The sequence below is a fragment of the Andrena cerasifolii genome, chromosome 13 (genome assembly GCF_050908995.1).
Source record: "Andrena cerasifolii isolate SP2316 chromosome 13, iyAndCera1_principal, whole genome shotgun sequence".
Classification (NCBI taxonomy): Eukaryota; Metazoa; Arthropoda; class Insecta; order Hymenoptera; family Andrenidae; genus Andrena; species Andrena cerasifolii.
This window is the reverse complement of record NC_135130.1, coordinates 1,195,561-1,216,501: the sequence shown is the minus strand read 5'-3', so window position 1 is coordinate 1,216,501 and position 20,941 is coordinate 1,195,561. Positions and strand designations below refer to the sequence as shown.

At 38.4% G+C, this 20,941-nt stretch overlaps 2 protein-coding genes across 13 annotated transcripts in view; one reads left to right on the top strand and one right to left on the bottom strand.

Annotated features, from left to right (window-relative positions):
- Hcs (holocarboxylase synthetase-like protein) overlaps positions 1–6,956 on the top strand; it is a 73,616-nt gene extending 66,660 nt beyond the window's left edge. For all 8 annotated transcript variants that reach the window (XM_076825709.1, XM_076825711.1, XM_076825707.1 and 5 more), the window contains 6 exons: positions 762–944; positions 1,475–1,607; positions 3,474–3,634; positions 5,373–5,487; positions 5,626–5,839; positions 6,603–6,956. In XM_076825709.1, the coding sequence (XP_076681824.1) occupies positions 762–944; positions 1,475–1,607; positions 3,474–3,634; positions 5,373–5,487; positions 5,626–5,839; positions 6,603–6,774 (978 nt within the window). In that variant the 3' untranslated portion in view covers positions 6,775–6,956. The remainder of the gene's footprint in view (positions 1–761; positions 945–1,474; positions 1,608–3,473; positions 3,635–5,372; positions 5,488–5,625; positions 5,840–6,602) is intronic.
- Positions 6,957–7,142: 186 nt separating this feature from the next.
- LOC143375971 (metabotropic glutamate receptor 8) overlaps positions 7,143–20,941 on the bottom strand; it is a 233,205-nt gene continuing 219,406 nt past the window's right edge. For 4 of the 5 annotated variants that reach the window (XM_076825702.1, XM_076825704.1, XM_076825703.1 and 1 more), the window contains 4 exons: positions 19,613–19,741; positions 13,387–13,528; positions 13,127–13,302; positions 7,143–11,857 (listed from right to left, as the gene is read on the bottom strand). In XM_076825702.1, the coding sequence (XP_076681817.1) occupies positions 11,702–11,857; positions 13,127–13,302; positions 13,387–13,528; positions 19,613–19,741 (603 nt within the window). In that variant the 3' untranslated portion in view covers positions 7,143–11,701. Of the gene's footprint in view, positions 11,858–13,126; positions 13,529–19,612; positions 19,742–20,941 lie in introns of those variants that run through there. The other variant, XM_076825705.1, reaches the window with a different exon arrangement.

Genomic DNA, 20,941 nt, shown 5'->3' with positions numbered 1-20,941 from the left:
ACACAAAAAAGGTTGGGAAACACTGAGCTAGGCACACATATCCATATCAGTTCCTTGACAACAGTGCCGATGTGCCAGTGGTAAGAAGAAGAGATCCTCTGCGACTCTCTTCTTACTGGCACGCCTGCACGGAACTGACATAAAACTGATAAGTGTGCCCAGACCGTTACAATTAGAGTACTGCCGCCACGCGTGAGCCAGGCCAAACATAGCACAGGCACCTACAACGACATACCTACCTCGTAGTTAAAGTGATGCCGCACGCCATACGTCATGTTATCGAAATTAAGTTTGATAAATGCTATCCGAATAAAAAAAAGTTAATATTCTGTTTCACTCGAAAAAAGGGTTCCACCCTAGTGGGAGCTCCTAAACCCCCCCCCCCCCCCCCGATAAAACAGCTGGTAATATTTGATTTGGCCCACCTTATATATAGCATCCCATTTCAGGATTCTATGTCTCGAACAATGGTATTAACAGAAACTCAGGTAGTGGTAACTTAAGATACTTCACTCATCCTCATTGAGGAGGGGAATCCCCTCAAACGTTTAGTCGTTTGTCCCAACGCTCGAACAATGTTTACTTTTATGTCTAATTGACTCTACGACTTGACTGACTATATCTTTTCCACTAATTATACTTCGTCTTTTTCACACTTTTTAAAACTTTTTCGATTTAATTACTTATGTTTCTTTCCTTATATATTTTACGCGAGGAAAAATGTATTTTCATATGCAGCTTGCTTTTCTCACATTTTCCAGTTAAAACTGGAAATGTTGGCAAGACTGAAAGATATTATGCAGCAAAACGATATCTTAAAAACATCAAAATTGGAAGTACAGTTTTGTCGAGGTAGTGAGCTTTCAAAATCAGCATCATCTTCATTTCTTCCCATAATGGTACATCAGTGTCCTGACAATTTTTCGACAATCGAGTATTTCGAGGTAATATTTGCTTTCAGTTGTACTATTTATAATATTTATTAGGAATGTTAATGTAACTTTTTTTCATAATTTCTGTTTTTGCATTGCAAACTAGGGCAAAATGCTGTTTAGGGGACCCACCTCCAATGACTTTGACTTTGACATATGTTGTCGATAAAGATAAAACTGTGTTTCAGAAACATTCTCCTTCGACAGCGGTAAATAGGTAGACAGCACCCCAGCAACTTGTGGATGCGCACCATCCACGAGTTCCTGGTTCAAGTCTCCAAAACCATCCCATTTTGAAACACCATTTTTTTATCTTAAATTTCTTAATGTTAAACGGTTCTGGTCCCAACCTACTACCGATCAGTTTTTTGTTAATAATTTTTTAACACGTTTGTTGAACGAATGACGGCTAAACTCTTTTGGATGTCACGCAGGAGGATGACCTTAATAACATATGTCAAGGTTATAGTCATTGGAGGTGGGTCCCCTAAATAGTATGTTGACGCAAATCAGTTTTGATTATCACACAATTTTTTTCACAGAATTTAACTACGAAGGAATTAGGTCGTTTAGTAATATACGCCGATATAATGACATCATCAATGGACATTGTACACGATCATCAATTACACCATGGTTTGGTTGTTATAGCCCGTCAGCAAACTCAAGGGCGAGGTACGTATATTGTATAATGTATAGAACAGATATAGCGGCGTACTAGAGGACATGGCCTAGTATTGTACAAAGTGTATGTATAAAGTGACATCCTTGAAACTAGAAATTGCCAGATGTTTTCTATTAACTGTATTATAATTTTATCACTTTATATGTCTTGCTATCAGTATATGCAGTCTCTCCATCTCTCTAAGCTGTTGCATATTACCAACGTGTGTCTTGATATATGTACTTGTTGCTAACCAATGCTTTGACTATTTCCTTTTTCTTAAGAACTCAGTTACACAAACTCAGTAGTCAGACCCTGAATTATTATACTGCGCTACAAACCTAACACTTTAAGTTCATGAGAGAAAAGTTGTTTGTCCTCTGATAATAATCAAACCCAAACACATGTTAGTCTTAGGGGTTGCGTAGATCGTTTATATATATTTATAATATCCTTAAGGTTACAATACTAGATTCTAATAACATATAAAGGTAATTATTTACACACTCTCTCACAAACTATGCTGCACACTCGTACACAGTAGATTGATTTTCCTGAATTCGTCCTATATATATGTTTCTTAGGTGTGTAGCTCATTCTCTATGTCGGGGGCGTCCACGCATTTGCTCGCACAAGCAGCCGCAATATCCTCTTGCTCTTACTCTTGAAGCAACCGAGCCACAAAACTCTCAGCCCCAAAAGCAACAGTTGCATGTTGGGGCAATCGATAAATGTAGAGACCCCTTGTATTTTCATTCTTTTACGGCTGCCGCTTTTCCCATTTCTCTCGCCTTCTTTGTATTTTTGTATCAGAGCCCTACAACGGGCGAGTTTGATCCGCCCGTCACCCAATTGTATCTCGATGCGCCCGAACCGCCCGGACCCGAACTTTGGCTGTACCTCCGAAAGGGACCGGTGGCCGATCGAGATGAGACTTGGTGGGTATTACGAGGGGTGTGGAAAGACTCCAAAAATAAAATTTTAGCTTCGGCCATTAATGCGTTCAAAAGATACACGGGTAATTGTGCATAAAAGGGTAGACCTTACCGATTTTTTTTAATCTCTGTACCACGGTCCCTCCTCTTAACAATATTTGTGTTGACTTATACCGACACAACTCATTCCACTTTCCAAATTGTTCCGGGTATTAGTATTGGTTGGGGCTAGATTAGTGCGGGGGGCGCGCGCCCGCTCGCGGTCGCGTAAAGCATGGTAGCGAACCGATGCTAAAAATCAGACTGTTGGCTACAAAATTTCAAAATTAAAAAATGCAGGAACGGGAGGGCTTCCGGGTAGGGGGGCCTGCACCAACGTCCAAAAAAATTTCTCAAAAAAAATGAACAATATTTTTGTATTAATACTTCGGAAACTAATAAGTACCCGAAGCTACAATTTTAGATTTAGGGTCCACACCCCCTCCCCACCCCTCTCCCTGAACCTCATCTCGATCGGACACCGGTCCCTTTCGGAATAATATCCCGAACTCTCACTAACCAACGATACCTGCGGCTAATCCGCCCATACTCGCCCGACACCACCGGGTGCTTACCCGACCCGACCCGCCTTTACTTGCGGTGGATGGGTCGGGTCATGGTTGATTTCTATCCACCTGAAGCGCCTGAACAGTCACCAGTCACCGGTAAGAGCGAGTAACAGTGTGGGCAAGAGCGAGTCGGATACGCGTGGTGACGTCATGACTGGTGACTGCTTCAGTCGTTTCGGCCGTCTCCGGCGTTCGGGAGTCTCGGGCGTTCGGGAGTCTCGGGCGTTCGGGTGTTTATACGTATAGTATTATTTAAGTTACTTCACTAAAATAATTTTTTCTTTAATACGAGATGCAATTGTAATAATTATATGATAAATATGGGAATTTTAAGGGAGACGTAAGAACGCATGGCTCAGTCCTAAAGGATGTGCGATGTTTACTCTACACCTTCATGTGAAAACTAATTCAACACTTGGAAGGTCTCTCTCAATCCTGCAACATTTGGTTTCTGTTGCGATTGTGTCTGCAATTAAATCTCTACCTGGATATGAGGTATTATTATAATATGAGTTATATACCACTTTTCTATGTACCCTTTTATCATATTACATAATAATACACATTGGCACGAATGTTCGGATTTGTATTTCGTAATTTGTGAGGTATACGAGTTTAACCGGAATTTAATACATATTAGAATTTCATTAACTAAAAATGGTTTATTATTACTAACAGTAATAGATACCTACTAAATCATGTCTCAATTTGACAGAATGTGTCGCGTCCTAGATTATTTAGTAATTCGAAGTTCGTGCAGTGTGACCTTCGCTGAAACTATTTTTATGAATTTTTCGTCTGCACTTTAAATAAGTTCCATTTTTTCTCAATTTTCATTATTTATAATTATTGGAGTGCTTTCTTAAGTTACGTGTAAACCGGGATACAAATCGCCGGAAACACGTATCCAGCGAGTTTCCATTAGCTCTGCGATACACCGATTTGTATCCGGCAACATGTAATCTGAATAACCCTTCTCTTGGTCAAAACTTGCTTCACGATAATTCCCTTGTGCGCAGGGGCGTTGTCGTGCAGTAAACTCCAGCTTCCCTGTTAGTTTATGAAATTTGCTGTTCCTTTCACTATACACACAGCTAAAAGCAATCAGCTGTTCAGGGCAGTTACGGAGATGTGTAAGGTGTTGCGAACAGAGCTGCCAAATACTTGAAATATTCAAGTTTGGGGGTGTTCGAGTATGTACCCTCAATTTACGAACTGAGCTGAACTCGGTTCGATTGCTCGAGCCGAGTCGAGCGTTTGAATTTTCCGAGCTACTTGAAATTGGCAAAGTGTTTGACAAAAATGTGAGCTACTTGTAAATCAAACGGCTCGACTATTCAAGCCCTCGTAAGACTTCAAGTTACATGGGGATCAATTTTCAGCTCGAAAATTTTCGAATTACTCGAAAGTATTCGGGGCACCCAGTAATAAAAATTTGCAGGATAACAGCATTTTGAAAAAATGTTCGATTTTTGCTAAAAATTTAGCTAGTTTCGTTCTATAGAAATAATTGTTTACAAGGTAAAAACTCGTCCGTGGTTCCAACCGTAGTGACAACCATAATAATGTGATGAACAGACTGTATAAACTTATAGGGCGGTATTTTCAGTCGTTGCTTATGCTTAAGATCATCTTAAGTTTTTGTTAAATAAATTCCCGAAGATGGCGTTGAAAAACGGGCAGTTACACTAGAGCCCCCCCCCCCCTAAATCGTTCAAATTGCTCAAATCATTCGAGAAGATCGAATTTTTTCAAGTTTGCTTGAATAACTAATTGTAAGCTACATACTCCGACATTCAAGTACTTGGCTTGGTTTGAATGATTTGACCTGCGTTCAGGTTAACTTGAATTTTCAAACTACTTGGATAGCTGTAGTTGCCAACATACACAAACTTTCTTTGAGAACATTATAACAGTCGTCGTAGCACCAGTCTAGGAACTTTATTGCGAGATCATGTATCCCTGTTAAGATTTGATCCATTCTTTTAATTTTTTATTAGATATAAACATGGCATGTGATTTAAGAAAGGATTAGCTATATAGTTCAATGTATTATTATAATTAAATTACAGAACCAGTTAATAGCATTTGTGTAAGCCGAAATATTTTAATTCATATTTAAGTATTATAAAATGTTAAATAATTTTAATGTGTTATAATTCTGTGGTGTTATATTTTCTATTATGACGTAAAAGCATTTACGCTTTAATAACCTTTTTTTTTTTAACAATAGGAAATTGATCTCAGACTGAAATGGCCTAATGATATTTATGCTGGTAATAATGTCAAAATTGGTGGTATAGTTATAGAGACATGGGTACAATCAGACATGTTTACGTGTTATGTCGGTAAGTACGAATAAAACAATATATCATGTACTTGACAACAATTTGGAAATTCTTTTTTCACTTCTAACCTAAATATTTCAATTTCATTATGGTTTTACCATTTTACAGAATATCTTATTTCATTACCGTCATTTTTAGGTGTTGGTGTAAATCTGGATAATAAGAAGCCCACGTGTTGTATTAATGACATAATTACAGTATTTAACAAAATGTACAATAAAAATTTGAAAATGATAACATACGAACAATATTTTGCCATCGTGTTTAATGAAATTGAGAAATGGATGAATATCGTAAATACTGAAGGTTTAGATCGCTTTCTCGAAACTTATTATACTTATTGGATCCACACGTAAGTTTCTACATTCCTGATTCTCCTTTATAACTGTATGAAATATCTTCAATCAGCTATACATATGAAGGGCAAAATAGTTCATGTTTTTTTTTTAAATATTTTATGAGTATTTTAATTCAGGGTTGATTAACTGGCGGCTCGCGGGCCACCAGGGGCACCTCCGCCTTGCTGCCACGCTGAACGGCCCCCTCCATACCTACCAGACTCTGCCGATCGCAGTCGAAAAGAGAAGGAAAGAAGGAGGAATCTACTGCGGTCGTCAGAGTCTGGTAAGTATGGGGAGGGGGGGGGGGGGCGTTCAGCGTAGCAGCAAGGCTACTTAGGACTGTAGACAGTTCACCGCAGTGTGTAACGGATTGTGAGATTCGTGAACCCACTGTACGGGCAGTGAATTTGAATCCCTCGGACCGATCCAAACACACATGATGAAGGAGGCCGCCCCTCCTAGGCGTTCTCTGTATCTCCCTTAAATTCACTAATTGTAATGTTTGTACGTAGAATCTACGTTGTGAGTCTAAAGTCACCTGAAGCTGCCTTGATGCTTTTATTCACCGAGTTTTCTAGGCAAAGTTCGAATATTGATCTGAAAATCTTAACGTTCATTTTTTAATTCAAATAAAACAACATATTTTCCAAATATATCTACAATGCAAAATAAACTATCCTCTGTAGTCACATTGTTATAGGAAATACGTAATTAAGCTTGTATCTCACTATTACACTCTGTTATAATCTATTTTTGTATTTTGCATTTTTCTAGCGATCAAGAGGTGACAGTAATATCACAAGCGGGTGTGTCACAAAAGGCAAAAATATTAAATATCGATTGCAATGGGTACTTACGGGTCCTTCAAGAGAACGGAGATATAAATGCCGTACATCCGGATTATAATAGTTTTGACAGTCTAAAAGGTCTGATAGTACCGAATTAATCGGAATATGCATTGGCAGTGTTGCTGAATATTTTTCATTCATTATGTATTATTATTCTTTTTTATTTTTATACATGTGTTATTTAGGTGGTTGTAAAGTGAAACTCAACGAAAAAAATACGTTTTTCACTTTCTGCTCTACTTTGTATCGTTTGTTGTGTAATAAATATCTATAAACTGTATTTTATTGTTATTGACTTCTTCTTACACAACCTCATGCAAAATTACACATTGCGCAGAAAACAATTTTCTAAAATAAATACCAAGGAACAACAGAATTATAATTTTGTAGTTATTTATTTAAGGCTGATGGCATTAAATGTACATTTCACGAAAATTCAATTCAGGAGATAATCAAATAGTCAGGCTGGCACCAGAATATAAAATTGTATTTGAAAAACAAAAGAATATTACAATTGTTACATCATTATTCTATGCAGTAATTCATCTTCGTTATCTCCCCACATATCATTTTATATATATCAACTTGGACCTAAACATATAAACATACAACAAATTGTATTTACCTTACATTACACGAGGAATTTTTCTTAAAAATTACATAACACGTCAATATCGCATACTATTCATTCATGCATAGTTAATATAGTCATCCAAATGTAACACAACAATCAAATGATTTTCGCTCTCTTTATGAAACGATTTATCTATCAGGTCACCATTTCATTCACCAATTGTCAGGAGCAGCTATAAGTACATATTTAATTCGAATTTGAGTCGCATAGTTATAGTTGTATAGCAGCGCTGTCCAAGGTCGCTCCCGCGGGAGCTTGGGGTCCTCCCACTCTCGTCCGCGTTGTCAGGGATACCGCGCGACGCTAACCGCAAAGACGCTAGCCCGGCTAACCCGTCGTGGCAGCCTTCGTAGCGTTGCGCGGTCACCTTGACAACGGAAGGCACGCTGCGCGAAAAAAAGATTGGGAGGGGAAGCAGGCGCGTGAGGGGCCCCTACGCTGTACAGCGCTGTTGTATAGAATCCCTATAATAATTTTAATAAGTTTCAAAGCACATGGAGAAGTAGATAAATAATTTATCTATTGTTAGATATTAAACCAGATTCGAGGGAATTCTGAATTCCCCCAAGCATTGGCATTAGGTGAGTTTGAAGTCTTGTAAATGTCATTTACGATTGCTTATATCCAAATACTATTTTCATTTAAATCTCATTAATTATCCTAGACGACAAAACATGTGTGGTAAGTCTATATGTTCGTTGTCTACACTTCTGACCTATCAACAGTTTTCTGCTTTCTATACGTAAACATTTTAGGTAGAGCTGCCTAAATATTTGAAATATTCAAGTACTTAAAATTCAAACCGGGTAAAATTCGCTTTTTCCGAACCGGGCCGAGTACTAGATTATCCAAGTAATACTTCAAATAACTTGAATATTCGAACAAGCTTGACAAAATTTTCCCTTTTCGAATGATTTGAGTGGCTTGAATGTTTGAGCGGCTTGCTTGCGTACAAGCTACTTGATTTCAAATGAATAATTTGAATCTGTTCGAGATACTAGTGCGATTTCGAGTTACTCAAGAATTCTAATACTACTTGACAATTTGAGCCAATAGTAACAATTATTATTTAATGGGGATGGGTATTTGATTAAAGTCTTATATTCAGTATGAACGACGCAAATTATATTGTCGAATACTTGCACTCGCTGTTCGAGTAGCTTAAATGTAATAAGTAAGTCATTAAAACGTTCAAGCAGCTCATATCATTCAGAGAGATCGAATTTTCTCCAACTTGCTTGAATAATAATTAAGCTACTTCGGCATCCAAGTACATATACTTGATCAGCCCTAATTTTAACCAGACACACATGATTGACTCTTTGTTATCATTGATTGAAAATTTAATTCATTTGGAGAAACATAATGTTTTCAATGGAGAGTTGCTAGTTGAAAAAATAGATTTTCTAAAGATATTTGCGTTCTGTAAACTTATAAAAAGATTATGTACGACTTTGTTAACATAATGATTCTTGTACGAAATTATAGATATTCATATTATGTGTACCAATTTAATCATTTTAAAGTAGATATTATTGTGTACCAAATCATTTGTGACTTTCGTATTATTTCTCGTTAAACATTGTAAGACTTTGAAATTATTTATTATTTAAAAGTCAATCTTGCGTGTTTGGCCACAGCATTATCCAACTATGTTGTTAGATACGTTTTTATAATAAGCATACAATATTTAGGTATTCTTAAGATATGATGAATGTAACAGATTTGTTAAAAAATTTCCGATCAGTTTTCGCAATATTGCGAAACTAAATATCCGTGGAAATTTCAACGCAAGTTTCAATGTTTTGTCATTTTCTCAAGGAGTTTATAGTAGGTATACAATTTGGCGTATTTTACAAATAGAATCAACAGACACGCACAACTTCCTGCTCTTCCTATAATATATATGTAATTTGGAATGAAGAAAGGATTTTAGGTTTTTAATGTCCTTTCTCATACTTTTTTTTCGAAAACAGCTTTTCCGATGATAACCTCCTCTCTTCATTCCAGGTTACATATGTATATAGCTTTACTGTATATGTATAAATAAACATCTATCTAATTAATACTAATAATATAATTAATATACATAAATACCTATCTAAACGAGAACATTTGGCGTCCAACGTGGTTAAAACAGTTCTCTTTGCAGAATCAGATTAAATGCATCATTAGTTCCTGTAATTTCTCGGCATTGGCACATGTTTTATCAAAAACCCGCACATATTCGCAAATGCATATACACATATGCATCTATACCGATTTTATAGTTACCGCTATTTGAATTTTTTAATTCCCGGCAGTCATATATATTTGTTTATTCGCTATACCTACTACACACTTTACTTCCAGTATAATTTTATTGTACGAATAACATGTAGTTATCGACTTTAGTAAATTTGCTAAATGAAAGTAAAAGAATTCACACTATGGTGGATACGTGTTTTTTTTTTTTTTAATCATCGGCAGGATTAAAAAATTCTACATAGTATGAAATCACATGCAATAGTGCGTTTGATATGAAAAATAGAAAACGCAAACTTTAGTGTTAAAGAGTACTTCGATAAATATATTCGTTTTCCGAAAAGGAGTTTGTAAAAATCTACTGTTAATTTCGTAAACTTCTATGGTAAATAGTACTACTTCTTTTCTTTGTAAGTTACAAGAAGTTCGAAGCTTTTCCGGGGAAATAATCTTTTATATTTGATTCGAAAGACTTATCGCTCATTCTTTATTCGTATAAAGTGGTTATTCTAAACGTCAAAACGATCTAAACTGTATATTTCTATTTATACTGAAAGACAGTCGTCGAATATTTTGTAAAGTTCGTTTTGTCTTTTAAACGTACGTAGAATGTTTTCGTATTTTCCCTAAAGTTACGCTTAAATACGAGGAATATTGAAAATGCATCAGACACACAGCGAACATTATTTCGATTGCCATTGTTGCAGTCCTTGTATTTCGAGTATTAACCCTATCAAGGTAAATATTGCAACGATTGTATTAACATAAACCAGTAATGCATAATTTAATGATAATTGAAACTTATATTTACTTAACAATAAGTTTAATCGAGTCTGGATAATTTTATCCATTATATTAGTACCCTGATAGCCAAATCTGGGGAGCAGAATCTGACAAGAGAACCGTAGTCGTCTGTGTCCGCATTTGGCTGTGTTCTGAGGTGCAGAGCCTGATGTCAGTACCTGATGTCAGATCCGCAACAGATTCTGCCGTCTGCTACGGTTCTGACGTCAGACTCTGCGCTCTCATGCCAGACCCAGACCCTGCTACCAATCTAATGTCAGACTGGAGACAGATGGTTATCAGGGTAATTAACAACAATAAAAAATAGTAGTCAGATCAGAAACTGATGGAAAAGTACTGTGCGTTGCTAAGAAGATGTCTAGTGGGACGGCACAGTGGCAGGAGGGGCACAGTATTGTCCCGTTATAGGGACGAGTTCGTTAAGAGAACATTTCTATCCCCGCTACTAGCGAGAGAGCACGCAGCATCGTTTTATTGAAAGAAGGCGGCAGGGACGAAAGGCGAGCTGAATAGTATACCGCAGAAGTGTCGAACATTCCCAATCCGAGACCCGCACGAGTCGGCTCCCGGGTCAGCCGGTTCCCCCACTTATTTTTCTCCAGGCGTTGCACGAGACCCGGTAGGGAGAGACTGCGACACCCGGAGGAGAAATTGATCAGAGCGAAGTAGGTGTGGAGGGGGCCGTTCTCCTACGGCTCTACGGAGCAGGCGAAGAGGAGAGGGAGCCACTGCGGCTCGGGAGTCGCTAGTTCGACACCCCTGGCATACCGTTTCGTTAAGGGGACGACTTGTCTCCCGCGCGTCGCCTCCTTAACGGGACAAATCTGTACATAGACAGACCGTAGCAATTTCACTTTACCTATGAGTATCTAAATCGTCAATTTTTTCATCGTTCTTTTGATTGAATGCCGTAATAATACGTACTTAAGAGATGTCACAGAAAGTAACAAATTAGATTATTTGTGTTGCTCTAGTGGCAGAGGTCACTGCATATTAATTTATATGAACGTAATACAAATTGTAGTATATGTAAATTCAGTGCAGGCATTGTCGTTTCCTAAAAGACATAATATGTACATAGAATCAAAGATCATGAAAGTAACACTGAATGGGAGTTATTGAAATCCTTTAACATATTAGAATTCCATTTCGCTACTGAATAGCTATTTAATTTGATAGACGTTTTGATTTGCACTTTTTTTTTATCGAAGGTACGCAATATTACTTAGTAACGTCTTTTTTTAAGAGACATGCGAGGTTGAAATGCTGTGTTGGCACCGTTAATTGATCTTCCCGTGTCAGCAATGACAGTTTATGTTCATTTCGACATTGAATGTCGTAGATTATGAAGAAAAGTCGGAAAAAGTCGGAGAATCGCTGTAAACGTGGAAAGTTTGATCTTCGTTGGAAAATATGCTAACTTCTTTCTCTTGAGTTACCACTTTGTCGATGACGCGACTGTTCGTCCCGATGGGATTCCTACATCCTGGATCACCCGACTCGAAACACAATCATAAAAATACAAATTAGAAAATTTTATTAATTTTCACGCATAGATGGCAGTAATATAATGGCATCGTCATTTTATCAACACAAGACGTCGATCATTTAAAATATATGTGGGGATCAGGAACCCCCATAAGAGAAGGGCACGGAATAACCAAGACCGATGGGGGGGGGGGGGGGAGAAATCGATGGTAGCCCGAGGTGGCTAAATAAGGCGGCTGGCCAGCGCGCAACGAATCTGGAAATCGCGGGTTCGTGTGCCGTGCCGAGGCTTCCCTTTTTTCCGTGATCCTACGTGTATAAAAACTAACAAGTATGTACTTTGATGGAATGACAGCCACTGGGGATACATTTTTTAATAGGTAGGTATGCCATTTTTCAATTTACTCATGTGAGTTATTAAAAGCTACGCTTAAAATCACAAGAAAAAGCTGTTTGTCCTTTTAATGAAATTGTTGATCTGATTCATCCGAGCAGTTTTATTTTAATAAATTAACATGTTTACGATATATCTGCAATTTCTGAGAAAAATGTTTTTAATCGAGTGAAAGCATGTGAAAAAGCCAAGAACAGATAAATAAAAAAAAGAATTTCGCGTTACATATTACAGTAAATCCCCGTTACGAGCCCGGCGAACGGGGCTGGAGGCGAGCTCATAGTGGGTTGCGGACATGATTCCGCGCGGCCAGTGGCTGTGTCGACTCTTTCGTTTCCTCTCGCTCGTTATCGGATTCTCTCAGTTTCGTCCGCATGCTTCCAAGAAATGGTGGGGATAGTCGCCGGGCTGTCAACGGGCTCATAACGGGGATTTACTGTATAGACTTTAGGGATCTTATCAGGGCCTTATTCTTTAAACCTCAAACATTTTACTATACACAATTTTTGCTCCTTTTATACACTTGGAGATTTCGATTTAAGGCCAAAAAGTTATCTACTCAAAATTAATTTTTAAAAATCTACAAATGTAACTATATCCGCGCAGGACTTACCTTTCTACATTTCAAATACACGAACTTGATCAAAACCACTATTCGTTTTCTCAAAACACTCTTTACGTCTTTATTTTCTCCATGTTATCCATTTCAAAATGTGCGTAATTTTCTTAAAAAAATTTAAGAGCAATATTGCACTCCTTTTTCTGTCACTTACAGTCATTTTTATTCGATTGTTTTCTGCTAATGTCTCATCTATTCTTTTGATCAATAACTCATTGTCAGGGCTTGTGGTTTGTTCTCTGTGAAATTTAATGAAACATTGATCACCTGATCAGAATCGTTGGATACCGACTTTCGGCTCTGATTTCGGCAGTTCTCTGTGAACATCGAAGGACTGGATATGTCTCTCGATTCTGATACTTCCTGGACAGTCGAGAGCTTGCGGTCCTCTTCATCGTCATCATACACCTCCACCGCGGTTTCACGAATTCCCGCCTGACACTCTAGACAGGGAGGGAGGTGTATGAGAGGGACCTAGCTAACCGAGGTCTCCTCAACAGACGGGCTCGCCAGTGCTTGTGTCTCACCGTTGGCATGCTTCACCTCGTCCTGACGTGATGCCGGGGGACTGCTCCGAGAACACGAGGTCATGCTCTGCATTGTTTGACTGCGACCACCGGAGAATCGCATACTGTATGCTGCACGGTTACCACTTTGCAGTGCTCCCGTCTGAAAGAGCACGCAGACTTTTACATGGGAGGTACATGAGACTATCGCCGATAACAACGGTACATTCGGCAAAAAGACAGAACCGGAGAAACATGTTGAATATTTTAAATCTATTGGATTTTTGAGAGTCACATGCAAAATCAGAGGAATCACTCAAAGTTAGCGTCATAAGTAATTTTTTTTATCTTATCAACAGTACGTACGAGTTTATTTTATAACAGTATTTTAACAGAAATCTATCCTATTCAATTAGGCATATTTAATAGCTGTAGATAATCCTTCAGGAGCCTTTATTTTTTAACGTGTCAAGGTAGTCTTACTTTTTTTAAGTCACACGTGGCATGTTTTCTAGAAAAACGTGTACCTGATATATGTATAAAGGAATCCTTTAATGACTTGTGCTGGCATAATTACGATGTAGTCATACTAGGGAAGTACAACCAATACTGAGTAAAAGTATCAGATTTGCGTCGTCATTTGCCTTTTTTCTTATTACTTCGATCGGTGCAAGGTTTGTAGAAATGCCTTTATAGTTTTGGCCAGCAAGCCCCACACTTTGGGCATATGTTAACACTAATGAAGTTTTAAATTTCCACATTGACTATTGAATTTTCATGAGAATACTATCAATGGATCGACGAGAGTTTTCCGATGAAAATGAGTCCAAATACGAACTTCTTCAGCTATTCTCAATTACACATATCTGAAATCACTTTTGAGTCCTGTAGCGCAGGTACGTGTGTATATCAAAGCGCGGGCCGTGCTGGAGGAAACTTTTCCGGCAGAAGTGACCGTTCGAAAAGTTTGATTGACTTGAATCGATTTTTTGCGAAATCTTGCATCCCAAAAATGTTGATTTTTAACTGTGTAGTGTCGCAAGACTGTATATATTATTTCTATGTAGTTGCAAGAGTAACAGAACGAGAGTCGTAAAAGAGATAGCGCGGTTTGATGAAAACCAGGCCAGTTTGGAAAACTCTCGGTGATGCTTGTGGCTGACGGGATGCGGGGTGCGGGCGTCATGGCCGTTTTGGGGACGGACCTTGGTAGCGTGCATGAATGGTTGGAGGAAAGGAAGAAGGGGTATAGTGCGACCTCGAGATATAGCGATTTCGTAAACGCAGCAGGGGCTTGGGTCCTTAATACTTCCGAGTGTTTCGATGACAAGTCAAACGCCCAGGGACGTGTTCAGTGTGATTTTTGGGTATTAGTTGTTTGAGATCAGTGCAAGAAAGCATATGTAATCAAATAACTATAGACCTGTAAGGCCACGTCCAGATCTGAACCGAACCCCGAACTGAACGCCACTTGAGACTCCCTAATGCCACGTTCCTACTTAATACTTTGAATGGCTAGGACGACAGTAGCTCGTGAGCCATTTCTTTGATGCGACGTGACTTTACCGACATCAGCTAGGAACAGCCAGAACATCGCGGCGAGCCTGACTTTCCTTTGGTCAAGGATCCCGAGGTCCCTCCTCGGTGTCATATGGCAGGCCAACCTTTGGTCTGCGCTACTCTAAATACTCTCTGTCCTTCAATCTTTAGGGCCTATGCAAACGGCGACTTTTTGCAGCGATACAGTCGCGATACACTCGCAAAGAGGCCATGATGCTAGCGCGATGCAGTCGCTGCACGTCTATCTCTGCACACTTCCGTAGCAGAGTCGCGATGCAGCAGCGATGCAAACGCGTGTCTACATGGATGCACGTCTGCTCGACTGGTTCACACACTACCATCGCTCCCTGTAAGTGTTCCCCCTCCATCACTGCAGCTTCATCGCTCCGAACCCTGAGTGAACACTTTGTCGCGCGTTTGCATCGATACAATCGCTGGCAATTGTTTTAGTTGCCCTTCTGCAGCGACTGTACCGCTGCAAAAAGTCGCCGTGTGCATAGGCCCTTAGCTGTCACGAGCCACTAGACTCTATCTAAACTAGCGAAGATCGCTAGAAATATACGTTACACACGTAGGAACGTGGCATTAGGGAGTCCCAAATGGCGTTCGGTTCGGGGTTCGGTTCAGATCTGGACGCAACCTAACAAGTAGCAAATAACACATTTGGCAGTTTCTAGCCTCAATGGTATCCATTGTACACCACTTGACTGGGTCTCTCCATAGTCGCTACATCTTGGGGACGCACTATACGTGTCAGTGTTGCAAAAGTGTCGAGAGAGTTGTGGCGAGCGTTGTTTCGAGCGTTATAAGAGTTATGTTGAGAGTTTTGTTATTTCAGTTTAATACCATTTATCATATCTTCAATATTCATATACTAATTATCACTTGCCGCGAACGCTTATAATGAATTGTTCTGTTTGTGAAAAGAAGCTGACGTAAATCAGTAGAAATATGCGTTTCACGCGTGAAAACATGGCATTACTTATATGCTTTCAAATTGTACTCGGCTCGGGCTTGACTCTAGTGTGACGCAGCTTAAGGATCTAAGGCTTAGGTTGGATAGCATTGTCAAATATGTGTAATAAATAAATATTTTAACTTTTGCCCTTTAAACAGACCTAGGAACCGACATGTCTAAAATTTAGACTTTTATTCTATATAATGGTCTGTAAAATGTAAAGACAATAATTCTTTAGAGTGCTAACTTCTAGTGATTCACTGTATAAACAGAATACATAAGTTCTACCCGCTTTACTTTACATCGCGTTCAGTACAATGTTCCTGTAAACATTTCTTCGGATCATTCAAAGATCCAGATTGTAGGTAATATAGCAAATAAGTAGGTGAGTCCCACGCATCAAAATAAATTCGTATGGTAAGATCGTAATGAAGTTCAACCTTTGACCAATTCCGTCATACTGCGAACAAACATTTGAATGCTTCTTTTGCTTATTTCGAGAATCTATTGGAACTGAAGATAGGCAAGAATTGTTTAGTAAAATAAATGTCCGACGCAGTTGTCACATTCTCTAAAGTGAGGACGTTATTGTTATGTAATGAGAATGTACCATTCGGAAGTTGCACGAACTTAACTAGGAACAGTTACGGAAAAGAAAGAAATGCCGATTTTGCCAGTAGATCTTACTTTATTACGGAGTAATACAGAGATGTGTTGCTTACAAGAAGTAAACTATGAAAGACGATCTAAATTGCGCAGTTCTTCCACTTATCTAACAATTAGAAAACCTGATCAAGGAAGGTTCCCAATGTGGGTTATCTCAGAACATTTGTCTTAGAATTAATATGGAGTACTCCAAAATGTTTCACATAATACAAATGCACATATTTCGAATTACCTTCCAGTAGGTATATAAATTTTTCACCGTTTACACAAAAATCAGAGCTAGAATAACAATTATTTTTTAATTTTTTTCGAAAAAAAAAACATTTAAAAAAAACTTTTATTTAAAAGGAAGTCAGTTGGCATTAAATTTTACTGAAATTTTTCGAAAAATGAAGTGATAATGAAACGATAATGCATCAGACGACTGAATTTCGATATGGGTCTTCGACAATTAAAGAAGGGGAGGAAACAAGTTCGATAAGCAGTGAAGTTTATATTTGTATCCAATTATAATTATTTCAATCACCTTTTCTAAAAAGACTTTAAACGTAAAAAGATTTGAAAGCGAAGATCAAGTATGGTAGTAAAAACAGAAAACAGAATTGACGTCGCTTCGCATACACTATACAGGGGTTTCGGCAACAGGTGTTAGAAACATTAACGAGTAATTCGGCATGCGAAAATAAGACGAAAATCAAGAATGACGAAATTGCGTTTGAGGCTTCGTTTCCGAGTTATTAATTTATTGAAAATACGCGCAAAAAGTGTCTGACGCGAGAGACGTAGCCCGTTAGCCACGTTACCCACTTGCGACAATTTGCCGGCAACCAGATCACCGACGACCACGAGGTACACGTGGATATATGAGTTCGTACGCACTTGGTCATGGCGAACAACAAGGGTTTCTGGTCTCTTGTCGACCAAATTGCCAGCAACTTGTCGCAAGTGCGTGACGGGACTTAGACTACTGTCCGCGCGCAGTAGTACATAGTTAGTCAGGTCAGGCACAGCAAGAACAGTGCTGTAGTCACCTAGAACAGCGTTGTCCAGCGTAAGGGCCCCTCACGCGCCTGCTTTCCCTTCCAATCTTTCTTTCGCGCAGCGTGCCTTTCGTTGTCAAGTAAACGGCGTGATGCTACGAAGCATCAGCTTCGATGCTTTAGCGTCGCGCGGTATCCCTGACAACGTGGACGAGAGTGGGAGAACCCCGAGTGTACGCGTACACGACCTTGGGCAGCGCTGACCTAGAAAGACCCACTTACCGCGTAGCCGAAGTGATGACATACCTACGACGCCAGCCGTCAAGTGTGTCTTTCTAGGTGCCTACGACACTGCCTTCGCTGTGATTGACCCGACTACTGCGCGCTGCCAGTAGTCTAAGTCCCCCGCGTCAGAAGCTTTTTGCTTGTATCTTCAACAATTGATAACGCGGAAACGAAGCCTCAAAGACAATTTCGTCATTCTTGATTTTTGTCTTACTTTAGCCTGCAACATCACCCCTTAAGTTCCTGTCACCTGTTGCCGAACACCCAGTATATGTATACTCTTAGTTTTGCCTAATTGCAAGTTAAGGAGGAAACATCTATTAGGCTGAGTTAACGGTATCTATTCTCTTTCGTTTTGGCTAAATATGCGAATTATCTTCGAAGGAAATCATCATTCGTTATGAAAAGTGGACTACACGCAGCATCGTGTGAAAAGTGTAGTATGTAATGGCAGAATTTTATAAATGTCGAATGCGAATACATAATTGGAACAATAGTTTAAATTGTGGTTTAAGAGAACAGCAAAGTTTTGGGGGGATGTATGAAGAGTGGTGAGATTGTATTTTTGCATAACTGATTTACCTGAGGGAAGGCCATTGAGTAGCATGCATAAGAAGGCCTCTGAATTAGCGCCGCGGAAATCATCAAAGAGAAATTGACTGGACCATGTCGTATTCGGAACAGTCGATATCAAAATGAGTTTGAGTATAAAGGGGCGTGAGTTTTAGGATACGAACAATAAGTTAATCAGTATGTACGAATCAATGAATTAAAGTCACAGAAAATTCAGAGTTTATCGAGAAATTGGAGAATATATAGTATTCATCAAATGTGATGGACAGTGGACATTCCGGAGAGATGTTTCTTCTATTTTTTGAGAACCTTCCATTTTACATATTAATATGTAATAGTTTTCATGCACCTTATTTTAAACATTAACGTACTGATTATTTACAGAATTTTTCCTACGAAAATGCGCATACTTTGTCAAAATAGACAAATCTTTCCGTTGAACTGTAAAAGCAGGTTCCTGCTATCGAAGTGATGTTACTTAACTAATAGGGGGTATGTTTGACGGTACTTCTTACGGATTTGTACTATTTAATGAATTCGCTTCATGTTTACTGTAGCTCAACAAAATAATCTAAAAAGAAGACTTGCAAAGAATCGTCCGCAATCGGAAGATCGATCGGGCTGTGTTACGCCAAGCAACACACTCTTATGTCTTGTATTGTTGACAGTGCAGAAATTAGGGGGTTGAATATTTTACAGTCCTAGTGCTAGCAAATTGTGACTAACCTAAGTCATAAAATTATACGTTATCGGAGAAAACATTTAGAGACATATTACGATTTGCGTTAAGCTCACGGTTTAAAATTCATAAATCGTAATTTCATATGGAAGAAATTGGTAATTGTATGCGCAGGTGATAAGGTCATAAATAGTACCAATGAATGAAACAAAGCCATTTGTTAAAAACTTTCCAATGTTTAAATTTTAGTTTTAGTTACTTACAATCTAATCGGGAAAACAGGTAGGACTTATGTATATAATCCAAGAAAAAGTAAGATATTCATCTTAACCAGAGAAATATTTATTTCGACGCTTCCGTTTTAATTGGAGAATGCTACGTTAACAAGAATTTTTGCTTCAAGAGAATGAGCAGTGAAATATCTCTGACTATTATAGTCAATAATATTTAATACTATTTTTTAGTATGAAAGAACATATGCTACTGAAATTTTTGCTTTATTGCTATGTCGTTTTTATTTTTATGTTTGAAGGACATAATACTTACATTAGCATGTCCAGGTCGAACATTTTTGTACGGTTGAAAAAGGACCAGGTATACCTTTGGTGTGAAGAGACAACCGAGAGCTACTGATGCAGAGATGTTGATGCACATGCACATGCTTGCTATTTGTACCTGTAAATTTACCTTTATGTGTTCCTTATTTCAGGATTGTAAAATGAAATAAAAAGTAACAATTTTTAAATTTACATGTTCAGTTTGCACAAATGAGTATTCAACCACTTTATATTTTTACAAATAAGAATATTTTAGAAAATATTTATTAATATCATGGTGATAACGTTACTAAAAGAAATGGAAATAATATACATACATATCTAATTATCATTTGATTTCGTTTAACCATTCAATTTTTCATTGCATGTGTAATTATGTCTTTAACCATTGCCTGATCACATTTTATTGTTTACCTTGAAACATACGTTAATAATGTCTATACAGACGTAGAAAGCAATATACAAGATTGTTCATTAATTGAATACATTACTGGAGATGGTTAGCGAATATGACTGCGTTAGATCAGTTTCATTTTATCAGTTTCATTGTATGCAGAATAGAAATATACAGAGTGCTCGATTACAGGTGGGCATCCTTTTAGGGGGATATTCTACAGGCCAAAATAAGACGAAAATCAAGAATGACGAAATTGCATTTAAGGCTTCGTTTCCGAGTTATTAATCGTTGCAAACACGCGTAAAAAGCGTCTGACGCGAGATACTTACGTGACGCGTAGCGTCGTACGTCATCACTTCGACTACTTAAGGGGACTGGGCAGTCGAAAAATCGATATTTTTTATTGCATTTTCCGAAATGCAATAAAATATTCGAGAATTTCATAAAAAAAATTAAGAAGTCACCGGATTTATTTATGAACATCTCGAATTTTTACAGACCATATCAGAGGTTTGCGCCGAAATGACACATGTTCTACACATCCTGTAATTTTTTCCAAGTCGATTTGAATCTCAATTCGCTCGCAATCAGGAAAAAATGAAGAGAAAAAAATATTCGAGAAAAACGTATTTAAAGTTTCTGGACAAAGGCGACGCTATAGGTTGCCGCTTCACGTTTTTAGCTGCCAAATCTACAATTTTGCAAATTTTACTATAAAGCAACCGGCATTTTATTGAGAAAAGATAGTATTTTCGGAAAATGCAATAAAAAAAAATCGTTTTTTTTTACTGCCTAGTCCCCTTAAGGTTGGTTTATATACAGCCACCGAGCCGGGTCGTCCGTGCCGTGCCGAGCCTCTATGGTAAGCTTATGGAGGCGAGGAACCGCCGAGCTCGGTGGCCGCGCTCGTTAAGATGACGG